The 27078-nt window shown below is 34.9% G+C and overlaps 1 protein-coding gene across 7 annotated transcripts; it reads left to right on the forward strand.

The window, feature by feature from the left end:
• Positions 1-236: 236 nt before the first annotated feature.
• GUF1 (GTP binding elongation factor GUF1) lies at positions 237-25953 on the forward strand. 7 transcript variants are annotated; one of them, XM_055245421.2, is made up of 17 exons: positions 237-308; positions 4629-4740; positions 4883-5031; positions 5309-5389; positions 6524-6601; positions 7429-7512; positions 10156-10220; positions 10705-10908; positions 12194-12333; positions 13469-13592; positions 14025-14157; positions 14886-15029; positions 15836-15969; positions 18663-18764; positions 20673-20792; positions 22447-22483; positions 23577-25953. In XM_055245421.2, exons 2-17 carry the CDS (start codon positions 4641-4643, stop codon positions 23706-23708), a joined length of 1827 nt encoding a protein of 608 aa, XP_055101396.1. In that variant the 5' UTR covers positions 237-308; positions 4629-4640; the 3' UTR covers positions 23709-25953. The 7 variants fall into 7 exon arrangements, with proteins under 7 accessions (XP_055101396.1, XP_055101394.1, XP_063475552.1 ...); XM_055245419.2 differs by lacking the exon at positions 237-308 and adding an exon at positions 2566-2957; XM_055245422.2 differs by lacking the exon at positions 237-308 and adding an exon at positions 2574-2682.
• Positions 25954-27078: the final 1125 nt, after the last annotated feature.

Below are 27078 nucleotides of genomic sequence, written 5' to 3' on the forward strand. Positions count from 1 at the left end.
TCCTGCTTCTTCTCAAGTTGAATAATAAAGAAACTTGTGCTGTCAAAGATATTGCAAGAGATGAGCTTTAGTTTCCAAAAATTTGGATTCAAATAATTTTTTGCACTTATCATGTAATTTTAGACATTTTGCTTAATTTGTTTGAGTTTCCACAGCTAGTATATAACCTGACACAGTGGAGCTCAGTATTTTTCTAATAAATATGTTTTTCCATTTGCAGGTTGGGGAATATAATGTCAGCCTTATAAGATACTGCAGTTTTCTAAAGTGTGGGACAAATATCTGTGGAGGCACCAAGATAGATTTAGGTGAGATACAGACATGGTATCAAGGACACTGTGTCATTCAGATAAAGTTTTTCTTTCAACCCTATTTAAATGCTTCTTGTTAGGTCAAAGATAAAAATCTCAGTTTGAGGCTAATGTTTTTAAATCCTTTTCTAATATTTGCTAATCTCCCTTTTGTAATCCAGACAGACCAAACCTACAATTGAAACACATTTTTTTATTCACTACAGTTATATTTACTGTTACTCTTATGACAGCTCATCATGCTTTCTCCATTAATGGTAATCTACGTTTTCTTTTAAAACAAATTCATTTACATATAAAGGTAAGTTAATTTAAAGAAAACTATAAAGTACATAATATCGGTATGAGGATTGACAAAGATTCTTAACCAAACTCTAGCCAGACTCCTCTAAGCCCTCTTACCAGCAAAGCCTCAAACTTTCCTATAAAAACTACAGACCCTCAGCACAAATGATTTCATCCATATACTTCCCCTACCGGCTTGCCAACACACATTAAAAGACTTGAACAAACTCGTATAGTTTCTAACAGCTCAAGGCTGCATCTCTAAGCTGAAGCCCCCTTAAATTTCTGTCTGAGAAAGCTCAAGACTAACAAAATAATTTATTTGTTCCAGCCAGCATGTGAAGGTAGGACTCATTTCCTAGTGTCTGCGGGAAAGGTAGGAGCCTTATTTCCATAAGAAAGTTAACAACCCTGATGGATTTCAAATGGACCATTCTCCCGCCCTTGCTTTTTGTAAATTTCCGTTTCCCTGACTTTGATCAAGCCGTTGTTCTCTTTCCCTACTCCCGCATTCTCCTTTTAAAATACAGTAGTCGCCTCTGTACAAATTGTAGTTTAGTTCATTCTGGATCTTCTTCCCGATTGCATTAGTATATCACTATAATAAAAATCTGTCTTCACCCCTTGGTGTCTGCCTTTGTTTATCTTTGACAGGATATGGTGAAAATTAATGAGGGTAATGTGCAAATTATGGAAGTCTGGGCAACACTGAATATAAATTATTGTGTTTACTTCAAGATAGTTGTTAAATTCATTCTCTTACAAGTGTGACAGAATTAGTCGTGTATCAAGTACTGTTTTAATTCATAAAAGTTCCAAGAAAGGGCCAGGCGCGGTGGCTCACGCCTGTAATCGCAACACTTTGGGAGGCCCAGGTGGGCGGATCACGAGGTCAGGAGTTCGAGACCAGCGTGACCAACATGGTGAAACCCCGTCTCTACTAAAAATACAAAAATTAGCCGTGATTGCTGGCACGCGCCTGTAATCCTAGCTACTCAGGAGGCTGAGGCAGGAGAATCGCTTGAGCCCAGGAGGCGGAGGTTGCAGTGAGCCGAGATAGCGCTACTGTACTCCAGCCTGGGCGACAGAGCGAGACACCATCTCAGGGGAAAAAAACAAAAATCCAAGAAAGAACTGAGTCTGGTACAGAATTCTTGATCCTGAGAAATCCTCCAAATGAAGAAACTTTCAAAGGCTCTGGAAACAATACGAATGATTCTGTCTTCAGTCACAATGATGAACTGAACATAGCTGTCATCTCCCTCCTTTGCACCAAACTCTGGATATTCCAGAAAAGGGCAAGAGAAATAGTGGGAGACAAACACTGGATGCAATCCATGTATCATCATCTGTTTTATCCCCCATTCTTACTTCGTCAGAGCTCATTCGATGAAGTGGTAACTTGACGACGATGGAAACATTGGGAGTCCAGCATGGAACTTTTTCCCACCTTTACTTCTTGCCAAAACCTTCCTGGATTCACTACTGCAATCAATGTTATGGCCCGTTTCCTTTCAGATGCACTTCAAGATTAGCTCAGTCACTGACAACATGGGGAATATATTTCGACCTCCAGATTTTAAAAGTGCCATTATTATTTTGCCATTAGGTAGAAGGCTAAGTCTCAACGTTGTGCTAATAATAGCATCTTTAAGTCCCTGGACTAAGACCTCGGCTCCTGGTTTGGGAATCAGACTGCCTAGGCGGCACTCAAGGCTCCACAGCTCCCCACCTGTGAGCTCCAGGGCATGTCACTCGGTCCGGATTTCCAGAGGTAGTTTGGGGGGAACCAACAGTACACACACCACAGGGCAACAGTGAGAAAGGAAGAGACAATGCAAAGGAATTGGCACAGCACTCAGCAGACAATATAAGCTAATACGTACTCTGTCTACACCCTGCGTTTTAGGGAGTTAATCGAAAGCCTCCACTCACGTGACCACTCCGCTACCCGGCGCCACGACGGGCTGATGTCACGACGGCGTGCGGCGTGCAGACGTCGGCAAGCTGCGCCGCGCCTTCGGGGTGCTTCCGGATCTGGTACTTGGGCAGAGTTTCTCGGCGTTCATTGTCGTCCCTTAACAGGGTCTGTTTGAGTCCTGTCCACGGGACGCTACGGGGGGTACCTTCGAAAAAAACGGGCTATGCTGCTGTTGCTTGTCGGTACCCTTTCCTGACGCCTCCGCCGCTGGGGTCATGTGGACCCTTGTAGGTCGGGGCTGGGGGTGCGCACGCGCCCTTGCGCCACGAGCCACTGGGGCCGCGCTTCTCGGGGGCCCGGGGCCCCGGCCCGCGCCGACCTTTGGGGCTGCTCCGGAGTCCTGGGCTACCGACAGGCTCTACAGCTCCGCAGAATTCAAGGTGACTGCCCCCTGGAATCTGATTTAGTCACATTTTAAAACATTGGAGTGCCCCATGCGATCTTGGAAATGTATAGGGCTTTCTGGGACTAGTTCTGAACTCTGCTTGCCACTTGGTACAGGGAGGCAGAGCAGAGAGTGTGAGCACTGCTCAGGTTCCCGACCCTCCAGCCCTCACTATCGTGACCTTGGGCAAGTCACTAACTTTGTAGGTTTTCCCATTTGTAATGTCAAATGTTGATTTGTTTACGCGAGCCACTGGTCGAAGTGCTTTGCGTGTATTCATCTATTTAATTCTCCTAAAAAGCCTACTGAGAAAGTTGCTAGTAAATATTAATATAACGTCCATTTTCCTGCAAATTAACTGGCTATGTGGCCTGGGCAAGTTACTTCTTTTTCACTCTCCTGCTTCATTTGTTGAATGCAGAAGTAATCAAACATCCAGTGGCTAATTTGTGAGATTTGTGTGATGTGAGAAGTGGACTTTTTTAGACTAATACCTAGAATGCAGGAAGTGCTCGGTCTGTCTTTGTAGTTTTATTTCATTCTACCTCAGCCAGAGCAAACCTGTGTAATTTTGACTCTGGTGGGAGAGGGTGGGAGGTTCAACAACTCTGATAATTGTGAAGGGATGCAGTTTAGGCAGAAAAGTGAAGTGACTGAAGGCAAGCTGTAAGTAGGCAGAAAGACAAAACCTTGTAATTAATCAACTTTGGCCCTAATATGCCTGTGGTTTTAAAAATGGATTTATATTGCAATTCGAAGTTTTAAAGATGGTGCAATTCTCTATACCTTTTGAACTGAAGGCAAAGAAAATCTACAGGGCAAACATCAGAATTAGTTTTTTTTTAATTTTTTTTTGGCAGTCTTTCAGCTATAATTGTGCTTTTATTATCTGTCTCGTGTGGGGTATTACAAAACTTAAAGCTCAAGTGAATTTTATATTTCATTGTACTTTCGTGGTTTTGCTGATTGTGAAATATACGGTTGATTGGAAAAAAATGTCGAGTACAAAAAACTGGTATATTTTGCTTGATAACAATTTCTAGCAGTTTGTGATGTGTTTCAGTAAAACGTTAAAGAAGATGTGTACACGAAAAACCAGGAGTTCCATTTTAAAATATTTTTTAGTTTAAAATTATAAGTCTTTTGTTGCATGTCATCTTTTTTTCTTTCTCACTAGAGAAGCTGCAAAGTAGTAAAATTGTATCTAAAATAAAATTTTGAGGCTCAGTTAGAGACACAGATTTTTAAATAAATCTGATTCCGGATTAAATGTGTGATAGGAGCAGAAAATTCTTCTTTCAGCTTTTCTGTAGCTCCGTTGCCTCAAAAGTTTTACTGGACAAGGTATTCTCAGGCCTTTAGAAGTTCTAGGTATCTTATGTTCTCCATTCACGATGATAAATTCAGTTCCTGATTGGCCCTAAAAATGGTGTAGAAATGTTAAGGGATTATTATTCAGCTGTATAGTTACCTTTGACTATTAAACTGATGTTCCTTGTAATATGAACTTAACCATACATGTCTTTATTCTTAGAAGAATAATATAAACAATATAAATGCTAGAAATGATATTGTTCAACAATTAAAAGAATATTCTTTGAATTGGTGTACTTGTTTGATAGTATGCAAAATTTATACTCTTAAATGTGGTATTTCCCCTTTCTAGGAAAAACTTGACATGTCTAGGTTTCCTGTTGAAAATATTAGAAATTTCAGTATCATTGCACACGTGGATCATGGCAAAAGTACTTTAGCTGACAGGCTCCTAGAACTTACAGGTATTTCATTTATATTACATACTTAACTGATGGCTGCGAGTTATTGGGAATTACTCTTACTCTTAAATTTTAATTTTATAAGTAATATTCCCCCCCTTTTTTTAAAGCCCAGAGAAATATCAATAAGTGTTTCTGTTTATAGGGACAATTGATAAAACAAAGAATAATAAGCAGGTGCTTGATAAATTGCAAGTGGAACGAGAAAGAGGAATCACTGTTAAAGCACAGACAGCATCTCTCTTTTACAATTGTGAAGGCAAGCAGTACCTTTTAAATCTCATTGATACACCGGTAAGTTTAATATTAATTTTGCATATATTGTTAAAGTCAACATTGTGTCAGTAGTGCAAACAGATCCTTGTTTAATTTTTGAACTGAATATTAAACGTCTGCCTTTGCTTTTTGTTTTCTCAGTGTTGTGTTAGTGTCAGTTGTTTCAAAAGTGCAGGCTACAAAAAAGAAACGAGTATTTAACAACTTTTATCAAGTAAAGCCAATAAATTTGCCATAATGCCCTTTCCTAAAAAATTAACTCACATTTACAGGTATCAATATTTTTGTTTCTCAGGGCCATGTTGATTTTAGTTATGAAGTATCCAGGTCACTTTCTGCTTGCCAGGGTGTTTTACTTGTGGTTGATGCAAATGAGGTAGGTATTTTTCATTTCGTATGATGTGACGTGATATGTGATATGACATGACTATTTGGTTGTTTCAAGAGTTTTTCTTTAAACTGTGTTTTGGAAATAGAATTTTTGTGTTTGAAAAGTAGATTTAATCTATTACTTATTGAAAATCATATGGTTTCATCCTGTTAACTTGAAATATTATTACACTAAAGCATTCTCTGGAATTGACTAGTTTTTAAATTGGAATTGTTCAAAAGATTGTTGTGTTTTTTTGAAGTGTGACATGTTATCAATGCATCTTACCAAAAAAACCCCACCAACTTTAGCAGTTCTTAATCTGCGGTTTCTATATCCATTTTTAGCAGATCTTGATAATAAATCATTAGTTTTCAGATCATTTTAGGTGATTTTAAGGCAATAATTTGGGAAGTATTAGGTTTTTAAAAAATCAGTAACATTCCAAGCTCTTTTGTGGTGTAAACCATAAAGACATTCAGCAGATGACCATAAAAGAGCTGTGAATATAAGCTTTTGAACATGTTTCTCACAAACTCTTCATTCAAAACCCAATTTTTTTTTTAGTGGTGGTGGTGGTGATGGTGTTGTGTTAAGCCTTTCCTGATCCCATCAAGGAAAGTCAATCTCTACCTTATATAGGCAGTACTGGGCTTTATAAACTTCCTTGATGACTGTGTTCTCTAATAAGCTTTGAGGTCCTTGAGAGTCCATGTTACATCTTTTGTTTCTCCAATGGCTGATGTAGTTCCTGCCACAGAAAAGGCCCTCCAATAAATCCTTTCTGAACTGAAAAGAATTAATACAGAGAATGATTCAGATGCATGGAAAAGTAGGTATCATAGTTGAGTTGCCGTGTACCTTTCCTTAAAGGCTTCCTATCTCAAACTTAGTAGACTGACCGTTGGCTCACTCTACTTGATGTGGTTATTGCTTTACCATCAGCGATTTTCATTTTGACCCCAAAGACATAAGTTGGAGAGAAAAGTGTGAAGGGTAGCTCCATGGCCTGTTGTTGAATTTTATTATTAGCATGATGTGAAATCTCTTGATGAAGATGTGTGGAATGGTCTTAAATTACAAGTTTTGTGATAGATAATAGAATGGTCATCTCAGTATCTTGTGTCTTGATATTTTCAGGGTATTCAAGCCCAAACTGTAGCAAACTTCTTTCTTGCCTTCGAAGCACAGCTGTCGGTAATTCCAGTCATAAATAAGGTAATTACAATGAGACAACAGTGTTGTTATTTCACTTTCTAAAAGTACAATTAGTGTTTAAATGTCAGTTGTACTATTTATTATAATAATATGAGGGATCTCCAGCTATTTATTAAATATGTTGGTGGGATTTATCTCTTTGAATTGTATATAACAGAAGTGCAACTGAAACTCACCCTTGCACAGAGTTGAGAAGATAGTTCCCCTGAATTATTTTGCAGTAACTGAGGGCCATTTCTGTAGGGAAGGGATGCAGGACAGATGAAACATGTTTGTCAGATTAAACCATACATAGGAAAAGAAGAGAAGTTTATAATCTAGGAAGAAACAATACAACACATGAAGCATGACAATTTAGTGCTAAACTGAGTTCCGTCTATAAACTTCCATTTCATATTTTAAAGTTAATTTAGAATCTTAATTTTAAAATCTGCATTGCTTTAAATTATATTTCTTGATAATAGAGTTAAGTTTAAAAGAAGGCCATAGGTAAGACAGCTTGTTGTCACACTTAATGTTGTATTTAACTTAACTTTTAAAATCAGTTCACATGCTGCTTAATTGATAAATTACTACTGATCAGTTTTGCTGCCCTAGGTAGCTAACTGCTTAAGTTTTTTTTGCATGCTCTGCTACCTTCTCTTTTTCAATCATGGTTTTTAAATTGTTCTGCTAATACAAAGATTATTTTACTCCTTTTGAAAAAACGTCATAGAGGGGTCAGTTAGGTTAAAGTGGGTAAGCTTTTAACTACCTCAGAATACTGTTAATACATAATACATCTTATCTTTATTATACCAACACATAATGGATTTTTTTTTTTAAAGATAGATCTGAAGAATGCTGATCCTGAAAGGGTTGAAAACCAAATTGAGAAACTGTTTGATATTCCAAGTGATGAATGTATTAAGGTAAAATACTTTCCTAAAAAGATTATACTTTGAAAAAAGTCTAAAGTAATTGGGCTAAGTGAAATTTCATGGTATTTGATAACCTGGCATTATATGCTGTTTTTTATAGTTTTACAAACTTCTTTTACTATTATTTCCTTTGATCCTTACCAAAAGCCCTTTTTATATTGTTAGGACATACAGAAATTATTGCGATGCTGTAGTTGAAGGAACTGAGGCTCAAATGTTTTATCACTTTCCTAAGATCACAGGTTTAGTTAGCCAATGTGCCAGGACTAAAACACAGGCCTTCTGAAACTCCCTGCAGTATTTCTTGTGTGTCATTTTGCCCAGTGGAAATACTGTCTTTGAAGAGTAGGTTCAAACTAATTTCAAGGCATTTGTATGTATCATTCTTTGAACTGACAAAAACCTATTTTATAAATAGCTAGTTATAGTAGTGCTAGGAAACAATAGATTTTATTTATATCAAAGTTGCTACCATTTTAAATTTGAATTTTTATTTACCTTTCAAATGATGATCTGCTTGTTAAACAGCCACAGCCAAACTGCTATACTATATGGTACTGTAAAGTATGTCAGCGCAGCAATGTAATGTTTTTCTTTCAATCTCATTTAATTTTCAAAAGAGCAAATTATATATGGTTTTATATTTTGGATTGTGTTATATTAAAATACAATTAACTATTCTGATTTTAATCTTAATAAAGTTCATTCAGATTCTTATTTGGTATATGCCAGCTAAGAGTATGGCAGTGAACAAGACAGACAAGACCCCTACCTCTTTGCAGACAGTCAATAAATAAGTAAACAAAGAAGTAAGCATAGGAATTACTGACTAGGATAGAGATTGTCGAGGAAATTCAGTTGACAGATTGTATTATTCTAGGTGAAATACCATCGTTAACAGCGAAAAGTCTTTTTTCTTAGATGTTATGACATGGAATAACTTAGCAAAAACGTCTCTGATAAACTGAAACGTGGAAGAATGAATAATTTTCAGAAAAGCATTCCAGGAAGAGAAAAGAGCATGTGTAAAGGACTTAAATTGGGAAAAGATTTGGCATGTTTACTGATCAGAAAGGTAGATTGGATGAGAAGGCTTTGTAGGGGTATGCAGGAATCAAGTCATGCTGGGACTCTTGCTGTGCTGAAGAGCTTGAAAATTATTCTAAGGTAATGGAAGGATTTTAAAGCAAGAGAAACAAATTAACCAGTTATTCAGGTAGCCTTACAGAGAATGGATCAAAGAGGTGTAAGAAGAGATACAGGGAATCCAGCTATTAATAGTAGCACAGATGTGAAATTATTATGGTTCAGTATTAACTATCCATATGAAAAGGAGATTATGATCCAGGAGGAAACAACATAACACATAAAACGTAACAGTTCATTGCTAAACTGAGCACTGTCTACAATCCTCCAATTCATACTTTAATAAAGAACCTTAATTTTAAAATCTGCATTGCATTAAATGATGTTTCTTGATTTGGAGTTAAGTATATAAGAAGCATGGCTGCCCATAGGCAAGATAGCTTGTTGTCAGATACAAGAAATGAACCAGACCATTTATTTGATTTCTTTTTTCCAGTAATGTTAAGCTGCTCTGTATATGGGCATAGAAAAAACACATAACTGGATGCAGTCAAGGTTGAGGTTTTGCCAGCTGCCTCTGATAAGAAAACAGAAAGTGGTTGAACCAGAGTGATTGTAAATGATGGATCTTGGAGTCCCATCTGGGAAAGGATAGAAACAGAGTGGAGGGTGTAGCTGATGGACAGCATCAAGTAGTATATTCAATGGTTACAAGTTAAGGATTGTTGTAAAGAAAGTACTACAGTCTAGAGCAGTAGTTGTCAGTGGTGGGTGGTTTTGCCCTTGGGCAAATATTTAGAGATATTTTTGGTTTTCACATCTTGGGAGGGATGCTACCAGCATCTTGTGGGTAAATGAGGTGCCCTGGTTGCTGCTGAACATCCTGTAATGCACAGGACAGCCTCCCAAAACAAATAATTATCTGGCCCAAAATGTCAATAGGGCTGAAACTGAAAAACCCTGGTCTAGAGTGAATGTGAAGAGTAAGAAGTTTGAAGTCAGGATTTCAGAGATAGTCCATTTATTACTAGTGATAAAGGTCAGTCATACCATGTGGTTTGAGTGTTGGCTTGCTTTTCTGGTGTGAGAACAGTAAAGTAGTAGTAATATGCCTTATGGTTTTATGCCATCCACATATATTGTTTGTCCACACAACAACCTTGAGATGTAGGCAGAATGTGAATAATCACTTCATTTTTTAGATGATGAAATTTATGCTCAAAGAGATAGATACTGGTGAAATACATGCATTCAATGCAGAGACATGATCATTACCCAGATTTTGAACTCTTAGTTTATTCCTCTTTGAATGCCATAATCAGGACTCTCTTGTAATTCAATTCTAGAACTGTAGAACTACCTAACTATAATAGAAAACGAGGTATTTGTCAATATACTGTTTGCTTTGTTCTTTTCCTTTTGCTGTATTTCTCAAATTGATAAGTATTGGAATTTTTTTTTCCTTCTGATCATAAGTCATAGGTCATCAAGACAGAAAAGTATAGTCTTAACTTTAAATGCTTACATTTTTCACATGTATCTTTGTAGATTTCTGCGAAACTTGGAACAAATGTTGAGAGTGTTCTTCAGGCAGTTATTGAAAGAATCCCCCCGTGAGTATTTGGTGATTTTTATACTAGTTGTCTCTATTGAATAGTTCAAAAACTGTCTGTGTTTAATAGTGCAAAGACTGTCAGCTTGAACTGTTATTTTAGCTTAATGGATGTGGCAAATATTCTTGCAGGGAGTGAGAATAAATTTATTTGCTTTTAGTAATATATAGAAGGCAAGTACAGTAAAGTAAAAGTAAAGATGATTGATAGAGGTCTTTTCATGATAGTCATTATAAAATATAAGTCAGTACATTGGCAGTTATTTTCCTTTGCTTTAAGCTGAACAAATATATTCCTATATAATTTGTTAAAACTAGAGGTTATTAAATCTAATATATTTTATAAAAAGTCTTTTTATTTAGGCTGTTGTGTATCAAAATTTCTCAGGTACTCAAATTAAGTACAATAACTAAGTTGAAAATAGGAATTTTATTAAGATTTTAATTTAGTATATATATATTTACTTTTTACTTTTATTTACTAGTCCTAAAGTGCATCGCAAAAATCCCCTGAGAGCTTTGGTATTTGACTCCACCTTTGACCAGTATAGAGGTGTGATAGCCAATGTAGCATTATTTGACGGAGTGGTTTCCAAAGGAGATAAAATTGTATCTGCACATACTCAAAAGACATACGAAGTTAATGAAGTAGGAGTTTTGAATCCTAATGAGCAGCCAACTCATAAATTGTAAGTAATCTGCATTAGTAATTAAAATGCATTTGTATGTGGTTCTATTTCTGCATTTTTCTTAACTTGGTATGCTTAGAATGATCCTCATTTGGTAACTTAAAAAAACTATTTAATGCAACTATACAGTAAATGCTCTGTCAAAAGGAATCTCTTGTGAAGGACAATAGAAACGTCAGTTGATACTTTTTTTATTCTAAATGACTAGTTATAACTAGGTTTATGATCAAGGGTAGATTGGATCCTATATTGATATATTTGATGAGACAATGAAAGAGTTAGTTCCCTCCACCCATATCCATATTGGGTATCATTTTTGACATTTCTTCATAACTAGATTTTCCAATGTAAAGGTGGTATAATAGAAACCTTAATAAATCTTTAGTGTGGAATTCATGGTAAGACCTTGATTAAAATTCTTGGGGAGTGGGATTAGCAAGGGTAGTGTGCATTAGAAAAACATCTGAATTGACTTGTAAAATAACTATTTATTGAGTGCCTACTCCATATCAGGTACTGATGAGACATGACCTTGGGTACATAATTTGAGCTTTGTAAGGTCCTGTTCCTCATCTGTAGAAATTATTGAACCAGATGACTGTCAGATCACATTTGAGTGTTTAGTGTTGTATGTCTTAAAACAGCACTATATTGAGTCAGAAAGTCTATTTTTATTTTACTGAAATATTTTAACATCTATTTATATTCTGCCATATATACTGAACATTATCACATCTTCATTTAAGATTCTTAAAGCTCATTCTAAGTGTAAATTATTTTAATTTTATAGGGTTTTTTTTTTTTTTTTTTAACTAAGCTTAAACTGAACTCATAGGATTTGTTGTTTTGCTACAGGAGGAACATCAAATGTCCAGTTTGTTGAGAGTTCACATTTTTCTTGGATAAAAATTTACCTTTTTTTCCTTTGTTAAAGAACATTTGCAACACAGTTCATTAATAAAAGACATCGCAAGTAGTGTACTTATTGTAATGCTTTTGTACTTACTAGTTTCACTGTATTTACATGTATTTTAGAAACTGCTGTTTAAATTGCAAAGGTTGGCAGAATCATGAAAAAGTAGAGAGGTCTAATGGATTGTAAGACCTGGTGTGTTCATTTGCTGACAAGCTTTAGAGTTTGATAATTGATATGTAGCACTTATTTTCAAAGTGTATGGAAGGTTTGGAAAGTGTATGATAGTTTCCTGGGAAGGTAGAACTAATTGTGAGTTATGTGCTTGAAACATTAAAGCAGTAAATATTTGCATATAATAATTTTATTTAGATATGCAGGACAGGTGGGCTATCTGATTGCTGGGATGAAAGATGTCACTGAAGCACAAATAGGAGATACATTATATTTACATAAGCAACCAGTGGAGCCCTTGCCTGGGTTTAAATCAGCGAAACCAATGGTATTTGCAGGTGAGGAGCTCACAAATTCAAAGGTTGAGGGCCATGATATTTTTAAACTAAAAGTCTGTCTCAGTGGTTAAGGAAAAAATACACATTCTGGTTATTTTAAATAACCACTAATTCCAGCATATTGTTTCACTTAATTGTTTATGCTGTTTATCAGTTTATAATTTCATATGTATGATGAAATTATATGTGGGAGATCATTTAGGATGTGTTAAGAAATAAGCTCTTAAGGAAGAAGCTGTGATATATAGAATACAGTAATATAAATTTCTTATTTTTCTAGGGAGTTCCTTATTGAAACATTTTTCTAATTAGGATGTTCTTATTACTAATTGTCAGTAGACACTGAGTGCCTTCATCTTCAATAGACTTTCTTTAATATTGTATTGTACTAATGTAGACATGACAGAGAATGGTGTTGCCTCAAGTATGTATAATTTCAGAATCTTTTACTTTCTTTACTTTGGAAAAAGGAAGACCTGATTGAAGGTCATCAGGTTACTCTGTGCTGAGTATCTAGCCCTTAATTTTCACCCTACAGTCTCTCTCACTGCGGATTAGGAACTTTGTTTACCCCTACCTTTAGGCAAAGTCAGTCATCTGGATTTTAGAGGACTTCAGAGGTGTCAGATGAAAGAGAATCGGTAGTGATTCCCATAGTTTTTGTCAGTAAATACCAAAAAGCAAAATTTAACTATGGTTTTAAGTAGATAATCTGCCTTAGAGAATTGAGAGTGCAGTATAGTTTTAATTTCTACTCCTATTTTTATCTAATAATAAAGTTTCATTTGGGTTGTGGAATGTCTTGTGCTTTTGTTTTTGAAATTACAGTGTGTTTTCTTAATAGGCCTAATTCCCATGGTTTTTATTTTTCTTTTCCCTGTATTTTTTCAAAAACATTAAAAACATTATTTGGAGTGCAAATCTAGTTGTGTATTCTTTCAGACTAATGACTTGTAAGATACTTTGAAACCAAATAATCATACATTTTTAGCAAACCAATATTTTGGTCAATAAAATACAAGAAAGTAATTTAAAAGGTAAATGACTAATTTGGAACTTGGCAGCACTACACATGTGGTTTGATTGGTCTGTAGGCAGCTTATCACATGATAATTAGAAATTATTGTATCCCCAGGAATGTATCCTCTAGACCAATCTGAATATAACAATCTGAAGAGTGCTATAGAAAAACTGACTTTAAATGATTCCAGTGTGACAGTTCATCGGGATAGTAGCCTTGCTCTGGGTGCTGGCTGGAGGTAAGATTCATTCACATTTGTTTTATAGGAAAGGGAGGTATAAATGGTGTATTTTTAAAATATTTGTATAGGAAAGGGAGGTTTTTTAAAGTATCTTTATAAGTAAGGGAGGTATAAAATGGTGCATTGTTCTGGAACATTTACTGAAAATAAGTTTATATTAGTGTAAAGTGAATGAAAACAATTTTTGTCTGCCTGTTTCACGTTGTGGATTGACATTTTATGGGTAAGTTTTATAGTGATTTAAAATAGATTCCCAATGGAAGATTTTAATCTTATTTAATAAAATTATGCTAGCATTTAATTATATTGTGAATTGTCTGAATGACTCTTAATTCCATCCATCCCTTAAAGTAACAATATGTTCATAAAAAAAAAAAAATGAAGCCCATGGGACATAAACATTTTGGAGTTTGTCTTTTCCTCCCTCAGGCTAGGATTTCTTGGACTTTTGCACATGGAAGTTTTCAACCAGCGACTGGAGCAAGAATATAATGCTTCTGTTATTTTAACAACCCCTACTGTTCCATATAAAGCTGTACTGTCATCATCAAAATTGATAAAGGTACTTGGTATTTAGTACTGTTTTGCATTAGTCTCTTGGAAAAAATAAATGTGTGTATATACAATGCAGGAGAAGCATTTTACTATACCGGTAGCTGATTAAGTATTAAACGAAATATTTATTGATTAGTAGTAATAAACATTGAATTACCCTATGGCTAATGATGAAGAACTTTTTTGAAAACTAATTTATGCAATATTTTTCTTAACCTGATATAATCTCCACATTATCAAAACTAGTCTATTGCTGATAGTAAAAGGTAAAATTAGTAGTGAAAATAATGTGCTGATTCTAGCACAAAGATGAAAAATGTAATTTTGGTCCTAAGTAATTTATCTCGTAAAAAGTGAAGCATTCATTCCGGTGATTGGGAAATTTTAAATTTCAAATCAGTGATGAAGACAATATTGTATTCCAGGTAAGTGGCAATCTGTTTATTTTAAACAAATAATAATTTTGGCAATCTAAATATTTTCCAACAAAATTAACTTATTAAACTATAATGTTTTATAAGTGTCAGGCTAAAATGTATTCTTTTGTCATACTTTTTCTAAATGGTTCATGAAATATGTTTAGTAAATATCAATAATTGGAATATATTGTTTACTAATACTTGTTATTAATATTAAATGATTATAGCTGGAGGGATTTTAAAATATAAAGCAAGCAAGAAAAATGATAATCATTATATTAAGATTTCAAGTATTGCTGATTTTTCTAATTTTTAGGAACATAGAGAAAAAGAAATTACAATTATCAATCCTGTACAATTCCCCGATAAATCAAAAGTAACAGAATATTTGGAGCCAGTTGTTTTGGGCACTATTATCACACCAGATGAATACACTGGAAAAATAATGATGCTTTGCGAGGTATAACTGTAATACAATTTAATACAAAATTAGGTTTTAGTCCTCTGAAATAGTGATTTCCAACTCAGGTTTTAAAAGATTTCTTTCTGCTGAGCATACTGAATTTAATGAGATTTTCATATATATACCTGTTTATATCTATACACATAGTTATGTATACTTTTTAAATTATTTTGATTTTAAGTAAACATATTTGATAATTTGTGTAATTTACTGATTTGATATTTTAGCCCAAAGGAAAGAAATTTGATAATTAGCTAAATGTATAATTTCTTTTCACCTTTTTGAGTAGATTGAAAGATAATTATAGTACTTTAGGGACCATAAATTTGAAGGTACTCCCATTTTGCTTTAGTTCTCACCACATTGTAATAAATGATTTAATCCTCAAATGGTATGTAATTATATTCCTTAAAAATATCTACGTGAAATACTCTGATACATATTGGAAAGTGTGTCAGATGGTGACTTGAGTTTTGATTAGGTTAAAAACTAGATTGTAATCTTGGTCTTACACTTTTAATTTCTCTGGACCTAATTGTAAAACAAGAAATTAGGACTTTTGACTTTATATGTAGTTACATTTGATTTACTGTTAAATGAAATGGTGTTTATTTTAAAAGATAAAATTGTTAGATAAAGATGAAAAGCTTTGGTAGCAAGCCTAATGTAATTGAAATATAAAATGTTTCTCTCTGGATTATAAATACTGCCTGTAAGTTTTTACTAGACCTTTAGAAAAATACATTATTCCTCAGTATTTGAGTAGGTTATCATTAAACCCATTTTCTTCCTTCCCTTTTTAGGCTCGAAGAGCAGTTCAGAAGAATATGATATTTATTGATCAAAATAGAGTTATGCTTAAATATCTCTTTCCTTTGAATGAAATTGTGGTAGATTTTTATGACTCTTTGAAATCCCTATCTTCTGGATATGCTAGGTAAAAAAATAATGAGCACCTAAGATGCCTGACCAACTTTTTTGAAATATTGATGAGCAAGGGTATACTAATTCTTTATTTAGTAATTTCAGCTTTCTTGAAGATAGTTGAGAATCATACTCTAAGGTTAGAATGACTTGGAACAACCTTATCGGTGTTACAGACTACTTGTGATTTGTTTATAGGAGAAAAGTTTCCTTTGATTTATTATCTAACTTTTATTTCTCTTTTAACAAAAAAAGTTAGTCCCCTTTTCATGAAGAGTTGTATTCCTTGTCTGTTAAGAATTAGACCTCATTTCAAAAATTTACTGTAACCTCAGTGGCAGTTTTAAAATGTATTTGTATGTTATGCAATCTCAAGAGCATCTGTTTACATTTTTTGAAAAATAAAAGTGCATATTCAGTCTGTAAAAAATGTTAAATAGGCCCCTCCATTAGTGAACACTTTAATAACTTAGTCTTTCCAGGAACAGGTTGTCCTCGTCATGAAAACCATTGTGTATCTCATAGGAGTACATGGAGAAAAGCCAGAAAAAAGTGAAAGGAGAGTTACTATTAAATAACAAATAAGGAACTCAGGGCATAGCATTCTGAGAGGCTGTTTTTTTTGGGGAGGGGGGCGGGCATATAACTCTAGATACCCTCACTATGCCCTAAAGTCTTATGTTACAGGATAGTATATAGTAGAAAAAGATACGAAACATTGGGAAGCAGAAGGAGAAAAATGAACATTGATATCTATAAAACTCCCACACAGTGCATGAATGTTAATGTTAACATGCAGAGACAAATTCCAATGTTTAACGAACATGCTACAGTGACTTGGAAGTTTAACTTTATTTAATCATCTTGTCAGTGAAGAGAGTTAGCATATATAATTCTTCTTACCAAGGAATCTTCATATTTCTTTGAGAATTTTCTTCTACTTTTGTCACCCAGTTTTTTCTTCTTCTATATCTTCTTTCAGACAAGACCTTGAGCAAGTAAGTGGCAATGGAATTTAAAGTAAAATGAATTGAGAGGGCATGTTAAAATTACTAGATTGGAAGGAAGATTAGTAGGTTTAATGTTTATAAATATTTTTAACAGAAGTCTGTCAATTTTAGTTTGCATTTGGATACTACTTTCTGAATTATAAGTGGTCTTAAAAAGCCTTTTCATTTGGAAACTTAAATACATTTTGAATTTAATGAGAGAACATAATTTATTTTTGAACTACATAAAAATAAAATATTCCAGCTTCCAGCATTAAGGTAATTGTTATGTTCAAGACGGATGTTTTACATAGGCAGTCAATTCCACACTTAACAGAAAGTCATCATAGGCTATGAATTAAGATCAGGAAAAAATTTATTTCATACCAGGAGGCAAGAATCAACTGCAACTGGGTCAGAGCAGGGAGTCCTGTGTTACACAAGAACTGTAGTGGTGCCTAATCAAACAGGCATTTGCCCTCAACCCATAACCATAGTAGCTTTTTAGAATTACAAATGTGTTTCCTGCATTCTAAGGAAACACTAGAAGATCTATGTTTTTTTCAATAGAGGTTAGGTATCGATTGGGCTGCTTGGAAACAGAAACACAATTTTTATAATGATTTCTTTTGAAAAAATGAGTTAAGAAATTTTTAAGATTTTTAAGATTTTGGACCACAACATAGCTGGAGCTGTAACAGCTTCAAAGTTAAGGACCACGTCTATTTTATTCTCTCCCTATTTGCTTTGTATTCTGTATGATACTTAACATGGTATCTTTCATACAGTAAATGTATAATAAGTGATGCTTCCTGAAGAAAGGATTTTAACAATACTTCTGAAAATAATCTGTTAATAGAGTGTATTATTGTCACTTCATGACCTTCCTGCTGAAAATCTTTAGAAATCAAACATAATTTTGCAAGTCCAGGCACCAGTTGTTTTAAAGTTAAGACAATAGGAGTATACATGTTCTTGTCTGTGATTGGGACAACTTGTAAGCCTAATTGAAATTTTCTTGTTAGACTTCAGTTTTATAAGTTAAACATTTAAATGTCTGTTTTGACTAACATTGCAAGCTTTGACCACGCTGTTCAAAGTAATAGCTGAAACTAAGTGCTTGTGTGTGCTAAGCTAGGCTCTGTTTAAACGCTTATTATGTACTAGGCATTGCTCTAAGTGGTTTACATGTATTAACTCATTTAATCCTCACAAAAGCCCTGTGAAGGGAGGTGCACGCTCAAGAGCCAAATAGGAAATCCAAAGGTCTCATTTATTAATGGCATTTTATGAGTGTCATACCACTTATTTAAACATAGAGTTGTCATTGGTAATAGAAAGTTAAACAGAAACCCAACTCATGAATCTGAAAGTGATCCATTAATATATAGTATTGTCTGAAGCCTCCCAGCTGCTGGGAACATTGGGAAGGCATGATATTTGTCTTCAATAAACCATTTTCTTTGTCAGGTTCACCAGCTTATTTTCCTTTCCCCTATAAACACATTCCCCTTGCTTTTGCCCTTGACTTAATAAACATAAAAAGATAACATTTAGATCCATTCACAAGAAACTGTATATGTAATATTTTGATGGAAAGTTAGATCTCTTTGGGGAGTGTAATGTAGTAGAAAGTAGACATTTAGTAAAGAGTAGAGTAATAAAGGTAATCTCTTGGGAAGTGTAATATTTACCACTTGGACTTTTTTCCTTGTAGTTTTGATTACGAAGAGGCAGGCTACCAGACTGCAGAACTTGTGAAAATGGATATTCTGCTGAATGGAAATACTGTAGAGGAGCTAGTGACTGTTGTACACAAGTAAGTTGAGTAGGAACTAATCATGGAATGTGAAAATACTCATTTTTGATGTTTTTCACTTATTTTTGTTTGAGCAGCTGCATTTAAAAAACTTTTAAAGGTAATTAAAATAGAGTTCACCCTACTAACTTTGCTTTCTCTTCTTTTTCCACACTTCTCTCTAGACTGCTAAAAATTGAACAGAGCTATAATAGTCAAAAAGAATAGTGTCATAGAAATGTTTCCCTTTACCATGTTAAAAAAAGTTTTAAACATTTTATAATGATGGATTTAGAATTGGGAACAAGTTTTTTTTTTTTTTTTTAATTTACGTTTTAGGGTACATGTGCACAATGTGCAGGTTTGTTACATATGTATACATGTGCCATGTTGGTATGCTGCACCCATTAACTCATCATTTACCATTAGGTATAACTCCTAATGCTATCCCTCCCCACTCCCTGCACCCCACAACAGGCCCCGGTGTGTGATGTTCCCCTTCCTGCGTCCATGTGTTCTCATTGTTCAATTCCCACCTATAAGTGAGAATATGCAGTGTTTGGTTTTTTGTCCTTGCGATAGTTTGTTGAGAATGATGGTTCCCAGCTTCATTCACGTCCCTACAAAGGACATAAACTCATCACTTTTTATGGCTGCATAGTATTCCATGGTGTATATGTGCCACATTTTCTTAATACAGTCTATCATTATTGGACATTTGGGTTGGTTCCAAGTCTTTGCTATTGTGAATAGTGCTGCAGTAAACATACATGTGCATGTGTCTTTATAGCAGCATGTTTTATAATCCTTTGTGTATACCCAGTAATGGGATGGCTGGGTCAAATGGTAATTCTAGTTCTAGATCCCTGAGGAATCGGCACACTGACTTCCACAATGGTTGAACTAGTTTATAGTCCCACCAGCAGTGTAAAAGTGTTCCTATTTCTCAACATCCTCTCCAGCACCTGTTGTTTCCTGACTTTTTAATGATCGCCATTCTAACTGGTGTGAGATGGTATCTCATTGTGGTTTTGATTTGCATTTCTCTGATGGCCAGTGATGATGAGCATTTTTTCATGTGTCTGTCGGCTGCAATAAATGTCTTCGTTTGAGAAGTGTCTGTTCATATCCTTCGCCCACTTATTTTTTTGGATGGGAGTCTCATTCTGTCGCCAAGCTGGAGTGCAGTGGCGCAATTTCTGCTCACTGCAACCTCCGCCTCCTGGGTTCAAGCGATTCTCCTGCCTCAGCCTCCCGAGTAGCTGGGACTACAAGCATGTGCCACCATGCCTGGCTAATTTTTGTATTTTTAGTAGAGACGGGGTTTCACCATATTGGCCAGGATGGTCTTGATCTCTTGACCTCTGATCTGCCCACCTCGGCCTCCCAAAGTGCTGGAATTACAGGCGTAAGCCACCGCGCCCTTTTATATTTGTAAAAAAATTATTAAAAGGAAAAACCCCACATGTTCAAGAAATAGCAGATTGGTTAAAATGAATTACAAAGCACCCATATTATTATTTTCAGCCATTAAAACTTGTGGAGTAATATTTAGTGACATAAAAATGTCTATTAAATAAGAGGGTAGAATATTTCATAAACACTGATCATACAAAAAAAAAATGACTAGAAAGATATCTGTTTAAAATAAACATTCCAAAATGTTTAACCGTTTTCAATGGGTAAGGAAAGAGAATCAAGAACGGTTTCTATTCTCTAATGTTGTATTTCTAAATTTTCTGTAATCATACATTACATTTTTAAATCAGAGAAGTTGTTCATGATTCAGAGAGTAGGAGATATTTATAAGTAAGTTTCATTTGAACCTCCTTAAGAGATCACCGTTACGTTGATTATGCAACTGGCCTAGAAAAAGACTTGAAATATTCTTATTTAGGATATATAAACAGGTGTATTTTTCTGTCTTAGAGACAAAGCGCATTCAATTGGCAAAGCCATATGTGAACGGCTGAGGGATTCTCTTCCCAGGCAACTGTTTGAGATAGCAATTCAAGCTGCTATTGGAAGTAAAATCATTGCAAGAGAAACGTGAGTTGAAATTCATTTTTGTTCTTGAGCCAGTTTCAGAAATGATATACCTAAAAAGTGAAAAAATATTGAACATTTTAATTTGACATTGGCCTAAACTTTATTTTTACTTGTAGAAACAGTATGATAGTGCTCTCCAGTTTTCTGATTTAAGTAATGACTGTTACTTTGAATTACTTATATAACACCATTGGGTGATGTGATTTGCAGTTAGTATAATGTATATGGGTTTGAGGAACTGTTTTAATTTCCACTCATATCAATATCTATACTGAATTTCCTGGGTAAGGAATTTCTTTATGGTTTTATCCCTTTAGGTAGATTATAAATTAATAGAAACTGAAACTAAAAGGTTTTGTCTTCCAAATGACAAAATTACAATTTTTTTTTAACCCAAAGCATTTAGTATTGCTTCCCCACTTCCGCAGAACTAGGGAGGTTATAAATCAAGGAATGCCAATACCATGTTAGGATTTGCATTCTAGATTAGGGACCTCACGTAAATTATAGTAGATATGGAAGATAGGCTAATTTCTGTAGGACATTAGTCTTTCATGAAATGAAAGACTGGCTGGGTGTGGTGGCTCACAATCTGTGATCCCAGCTACTTGGGAGGCTGGGGCAGGAGGATTGCTTTGAGACTAGTCTGGGAAACATAGTGAGACCTAGTTTCTTAACAAAAACCAAAAAATAACAATGAAGAACCCTGAATAAGCTGCTCTGCTTGTAACATCAGGTGCAGGATGTGTCTTGTAGCACTTCCCATTTCCTTTCCTTAATGATCCTAAGACTTCTGGGAAATAGGAAGTATCTCCTCAGTTATGAAAAGCTGGAAATTGCTATTAAATTCTACCTTAACCCAAACCTAATGGGGAAATACAACCATCACGTTAATATAGACTTGAGGTTAATTTTAGGCCCACTGTTTGAAATACATTTCATTTCCTAACACTGTTTTGCTTTGGTTAGTTATTCTGTGTTTCGTAAATACTGAGATCAGGCAGAGTGGAGATGATAACCAGGAAACATCCTGGAAAGTGCAATTTAAGACAGTTAGCAATTGCTTATTCTAATATAAGTGTGTTGAGAGAATACCTTAAAAAAATAGGTTTTTCTGTCTTAAGGAATACATAAAGATGGAGCTATTTTCAAAATCGGAGTGATCTAGAAATTTCTCAAACATTATGGAAATAGATTAGTTTATAACTGCTGGGGTGGATATATCAATCTTCCTAGCCACTCCATCTACCTTCAGTAGAGGTAGTCAGTAATAAGATAATAAACATACTTTGTTTTTCTGAAGTAGTAGTGGTAACAGTATTTTTAGATTGAGTAAAAAATAACAATATATTTCTTGTAATCAAGGTCACATCATGCTTGAATTTGGCCTAATCAGGCCTACCACAAGCCTTGACCTTTTTTTCTTAATGTGTGTTGATAAACATGTTGAATTTATTTGTTCTTTTATGCCAAGTACATGAAAATAAATACAAGAGCATTTGAAGTATCTAATTAATACACTTATGGCAATTTTACATAGGTAATGATACTATCATTAAAATTTTCAAGTAAAGGGGAGGTTGTTTTTGGTAAGAAAGTGCTTTTAAACAGTATAATGGAATTATGTACTTAAACGAATTTTTCTCTTTTACAGTGTGAAAGCCTATAGGAAAAATGTTTTGGCAAAATGTGTACGTATCTAGTTGTATTTATTCTACTTTATAATATAACTTTTATGGGTTTTAAATCAAAGGCAGCATAAACTTACTGATTTCCATTGTTGGTTTTTATACATTCTTTGTTTCCAAGTTCTCTTTTTGAATAGGTAAATTTCAGCTTGACCATGGCAACCTATTCATTTTGCCCATATCTTTAAATATTTTTTCATCTTATTTATAAAATAAAAATTTACAAAAATATTTATGAAAATTGTTCTTATATGTAATACTAAGGAAGATTTTTACAACAGTTATTTCTATGATCTGGGCAACATGTTTTCTTGATCTAAAATATAATGAAAGATTTTGAAAACAATGGCTTCATCTTACAGTTGAAATCTACCTCTCCTGACATTGTTTTGCCAGTTTGCTGTTATTCAGCTGTTAAAAAATTATACTTGCCTGGGCTTGGTGGCTCACACCTGTAATCTCAGCACTTTGGGAGGCCAAGATGGGCAGATCACCTGAGGCTAGGAGTTCCAAGACCAGCCTGGCCAACATGGCGAAACCCCATCTTTACTAAAAATACAAAAATTAGCCAGGCATGGTGGTGCATGCCTGTGATCTCAATTACTCGGGAGGGTACAGCACGAGAATTGCTTGAGCTCAGGAGGGGGAGGTTGCATTGAGCAGAGATCGTGCCATTGTACTCTAGCCTGGGTGAGAGGGAAACTCTTATCTCAAAAAAAATAAAAATTATTCTTAAATATTGTGAGAATTGAATGATCAATTCTTTCTCCAAAGGCACATTTATTCCTATGTGATTAAGAGTTTCCTATATTAGACTGTGGCTTTATAGTCAAAATTCCAAGCCTAGAATCAGTAATGAGATTGATAATTCTTCCTTGACATGCATATTATTATACTAGGTTTCCTTGGGGATCTTCACCTCCATCCACATTAAAGCCTTTATCATTCTTTGAGAAGACAGTAAAATTAGGATCTGCTAGGAAGGTTAGAGAGATGTCTGCCTTATGGATAATAAGGTTGTACTGATGCCTGTGTAATCATATGATTGTTTCTCTTTAGAGTGACTTAGACTTCCAATTTTTAAAATATTTTTCAGTATGGTGGTGATATTACCCGAAAAATGAAGCTTTTGAAGAGACAAGCAGAAGGGAAAAAAAAGCTGAGGAAAATTGGCAACGTTGAAGTTCCAAAAGATGCTTTTATAAAAGTTCTGAAAACAGTCTTCTAAATAATTGGTGGGAAAACAAAGAATTTTCATAAATTAAAAACTATCTTTTTTTCATTGCAAATTGTAATACGCTGACAACAGAAAGAAAATTATAAAATTTGCTTGTTACTTTAGGGTATTCAGGTTCAAATAACCTACTAGCCTTTTGTTGAAAGGGAGTAATGAGTGGGTAGGCAAGAGCTTAGATTTTGAAGCCATGTTGCCTGTTCTCAAATATCTGTTCCAACCGCTAACTAGTAAGGTGACCTTGGCCAAATTAACCTTTGTTTCCTCCTACTACCTATATAAGTTGTGAAGATGAAATGAGGTAATACGTTAAATATTCAGAGGTGCACGACACATAGTAAGCACTCAATTGTAACTACAGTTAAGTCCTTAAATGCCATCGAAAGGTTCTTAGAAACTGACTTTAAGCAAAATGACACATAGCACAATGTCCTTGAATGATGTCATTTCCGTAAGTGGTTTGTAACCTTGATGAGGAAAAAAAATTGGTTTATGCGTCATTTCATTTTATTTATTTTTTGAGACGGAGTCTTGCCCTGTTGCCCAGGCTGGAGTGCAATGGCGCAATCTCTACTCACTGCAACCTCCGCCTCCCAGGTTCGAGAGATTCTCCTGCCTCCATTACAGGCGCGCGCCACCATGCTCGGCTAATTTTTTGTATCTTTAGTAGAGACGGGGTTTCGCCATGTTGGCCAGGCTAGTCTTGAACTCCTGACCTCGTGATCCACCCGCCGTGGCCTCCCAAAGTGCTGAGATTATAGGCGTGAGCCACCATGCTCAGCCATGTCATTTCATTTAAAGTCACAATTTCCATGAATCTCAACAAGTGAGAACCTGCTATATTTTGTTGCATGCAGTTTTTCTTTACTGACACTAAAAGGCCCCATACTTAAGATTCCATCTACTTTAAGTTAAAGGATTTTCAGAATCACCTTAAGTGTCAAATTTGTTAGCAGGATTAATTTATCTGATAAGAATTCATTTATTAAACAGTAAACTCAAATAACATACTATCTAGACATCTGCTCTAGTTCATGATAAAATGTTTATAGATTTTATCAGGTGGTTAAGTTTGAAACTAAATGGTTTACATGTAAATTAAGGGCAGGAGCTGTCTTTCAGACATTCAAAACGCATTTGTGTAAAATGACAGGTGTTTGGTATTACCAGGAACTCATAATGACATTTTAATAATTATTGTCTAAATTTCATAATCGAAGCGATTTTAGAGTAGTTAACTTGAGATTTCACAGCCAGTTATTTCTCCAAAGCTCTCAGCTCCCATGTTTATTCAGCCAACGAACAAACCAGACTGCAGACTATATTACAGCAAGATAACATCATTTAGCCATTGATTTTTATCTTCTACCTTGAATGAATTGAATGAAGAAAATGTCTTTTAGGGATAAACACTATCAAGGATGAATTTTATACTAAGGTTATATGAAAGAAAAAGAATCTATCTCAAAACCACTAAGCCAAAGGGAAGCCAAACTGGGAACTGATTGAGGCAAACCTGCCTCCCATTTTATTCCTAAATAAGACAGCCACAAAGATAAAATTTGCCCACAAGGAAATTCCTTATGGACAAAGACAGAACTCAAAGTCTTCCTTCTGCTCACATGACACAAATGCATAAATGATTGCTTTCTCTGCTTCATGTTTCACTAAGCCAGATTAAGGTATAACTGACTATTCCTCTACCCTCCTCTCACATGTAAATTGTATATTCAGTGAAAGGCTAATCAGAAACTCAAAAGAATGCAACCCTTTCTCTTACCTGCCTATGCTTGAAGCCCCCGCCCCTCTTCGAGTTGTCCTGCCTTTGAAGACCAATGTACACCTTACACATACTGATTGATGTCTCATGTCTCTCTAAAATGTGTAAAACCAAGCTGTGCCCCAACCACCTTGGGCACATGTGGTGAGGACCTCCTGAGGTTGTGTCACGGGCACATCCTTAACCCTGGGAAAATAAACTTCCTAAACTGACCTGAGAGCTGTCTCAGATATTTTGAGCTCACAGTTATTGTGAAGTTATTTTAATTATAAATTAAGTGGAGATTTACTTAAAATCATGTGTAGAAGTAGCCTGTGATGTATCCTAGATACATATATTATCATCTTATGTATCTTCCCTCCCCCTTCCAGGTTCTGATAAAACAGATGAAATCTGAAAGACCATGACAGTAGTATTTTGAAAATGACAGTATTTGAAATTAAAAAATTGTAAAACAAAGTGTTCTGTTCTATCACTGCCATAGGATAAGCTACAAATTGGTTCTTGGAACGTAATATGTACTATGTGCTTGCTATTTAATAATTTACTAATATTAGTCTTTTTTATTCAGACTAATTTTATCTTTTTTTAACCTATGACTCTTTAGTTATAGTAGTACAAAAAAGTAGTTTTAGTTGTAGTACAAAAAAGCATTTTCTGTAAGCTTAATTTCTTTCCCCTTCCCACTTTCCCAGTGAGATGACTTTAGTGATTTGGAGTTGTGTGCTTTATAAGTGTATTCCTCAGAGGACTTAATATTACTAAGATTTTAGCAAACATTGAAGTATGTTTAAACACTGTTACCAGTATTAAAATAGCACCGTTCATTGAATTTAGTATGACAACCACTGTGCTGAGCTATGTATGCTTCCCTCATTCAATCTATGTAAAAATTTTGGGGAAGAAGCTGAGACTTTTTTATTTCCCAAAGTCACCATTGTTGACAGAGCTGGGATTTAATGGTTGGTTTCTTCAAAAAGCTAAGTTCTTTGTCTAACAGCAGCTTAGCTCCTGAGTTTAGGGAATGAAAGCAGGAATGAAAATGGCCAGAGTTTTTGCTCCTCAGCTTGTGGAGGAGCTTGAGTACATGAACCTCAATTAAGCCCCTAACACCAAGGGCAGGAAAATGGAAAGAATTTTTAGACCTTTAAAGCACAGAAATAACTGGTGAATCATGTACCACAACAGGTACCTTTAGCTTTTTCACTGTGATGCTGTATGACTTTCTAAGGTAGTCAGCATAGTTTGTAGTAAATGATTCTTATTACTGGAAGTGTAAGTGGAATGTTACTCACTAGTTATTTAAAAAACATATATAAGGCTATTAAAACATCTGGAATTAAAGCAAGATAATTTACCCCATCTCCCACTTTTAACCATAAAACCCTATTACCAATTTTATTTCATTAATTTATTTGCTATTTTAATATTTTAAGAACCTACATTTTGATCACATAGACAAGCAGATAAGTAAGGCTTCTTCTACCAGGTGGGCTTATGAAATGCAAAATTAGCAAATGGAGCATTTTCTTGCTCCCCACAGAGGCAGAGACATCTTTTAACCTAACTCTCCTAATGCATGAT

The sequence above is a fragment of the Symphalangus syndactylus genome, chromosome 16 (genome assembly GCF_028878055.3).
Source record: "Symphalangus syndactylus isolate Jambi chromosome 16, NHGRI_mSymSyn1-v2.1_pri, whole genome shotgun sequence".
NCBI classification, from domain to species: Eukaryota; Metazoa; Chordata; class Mammalia; order Primates; family Hylobatidae; genus Symphalangus; species Symphalangus syndactylus.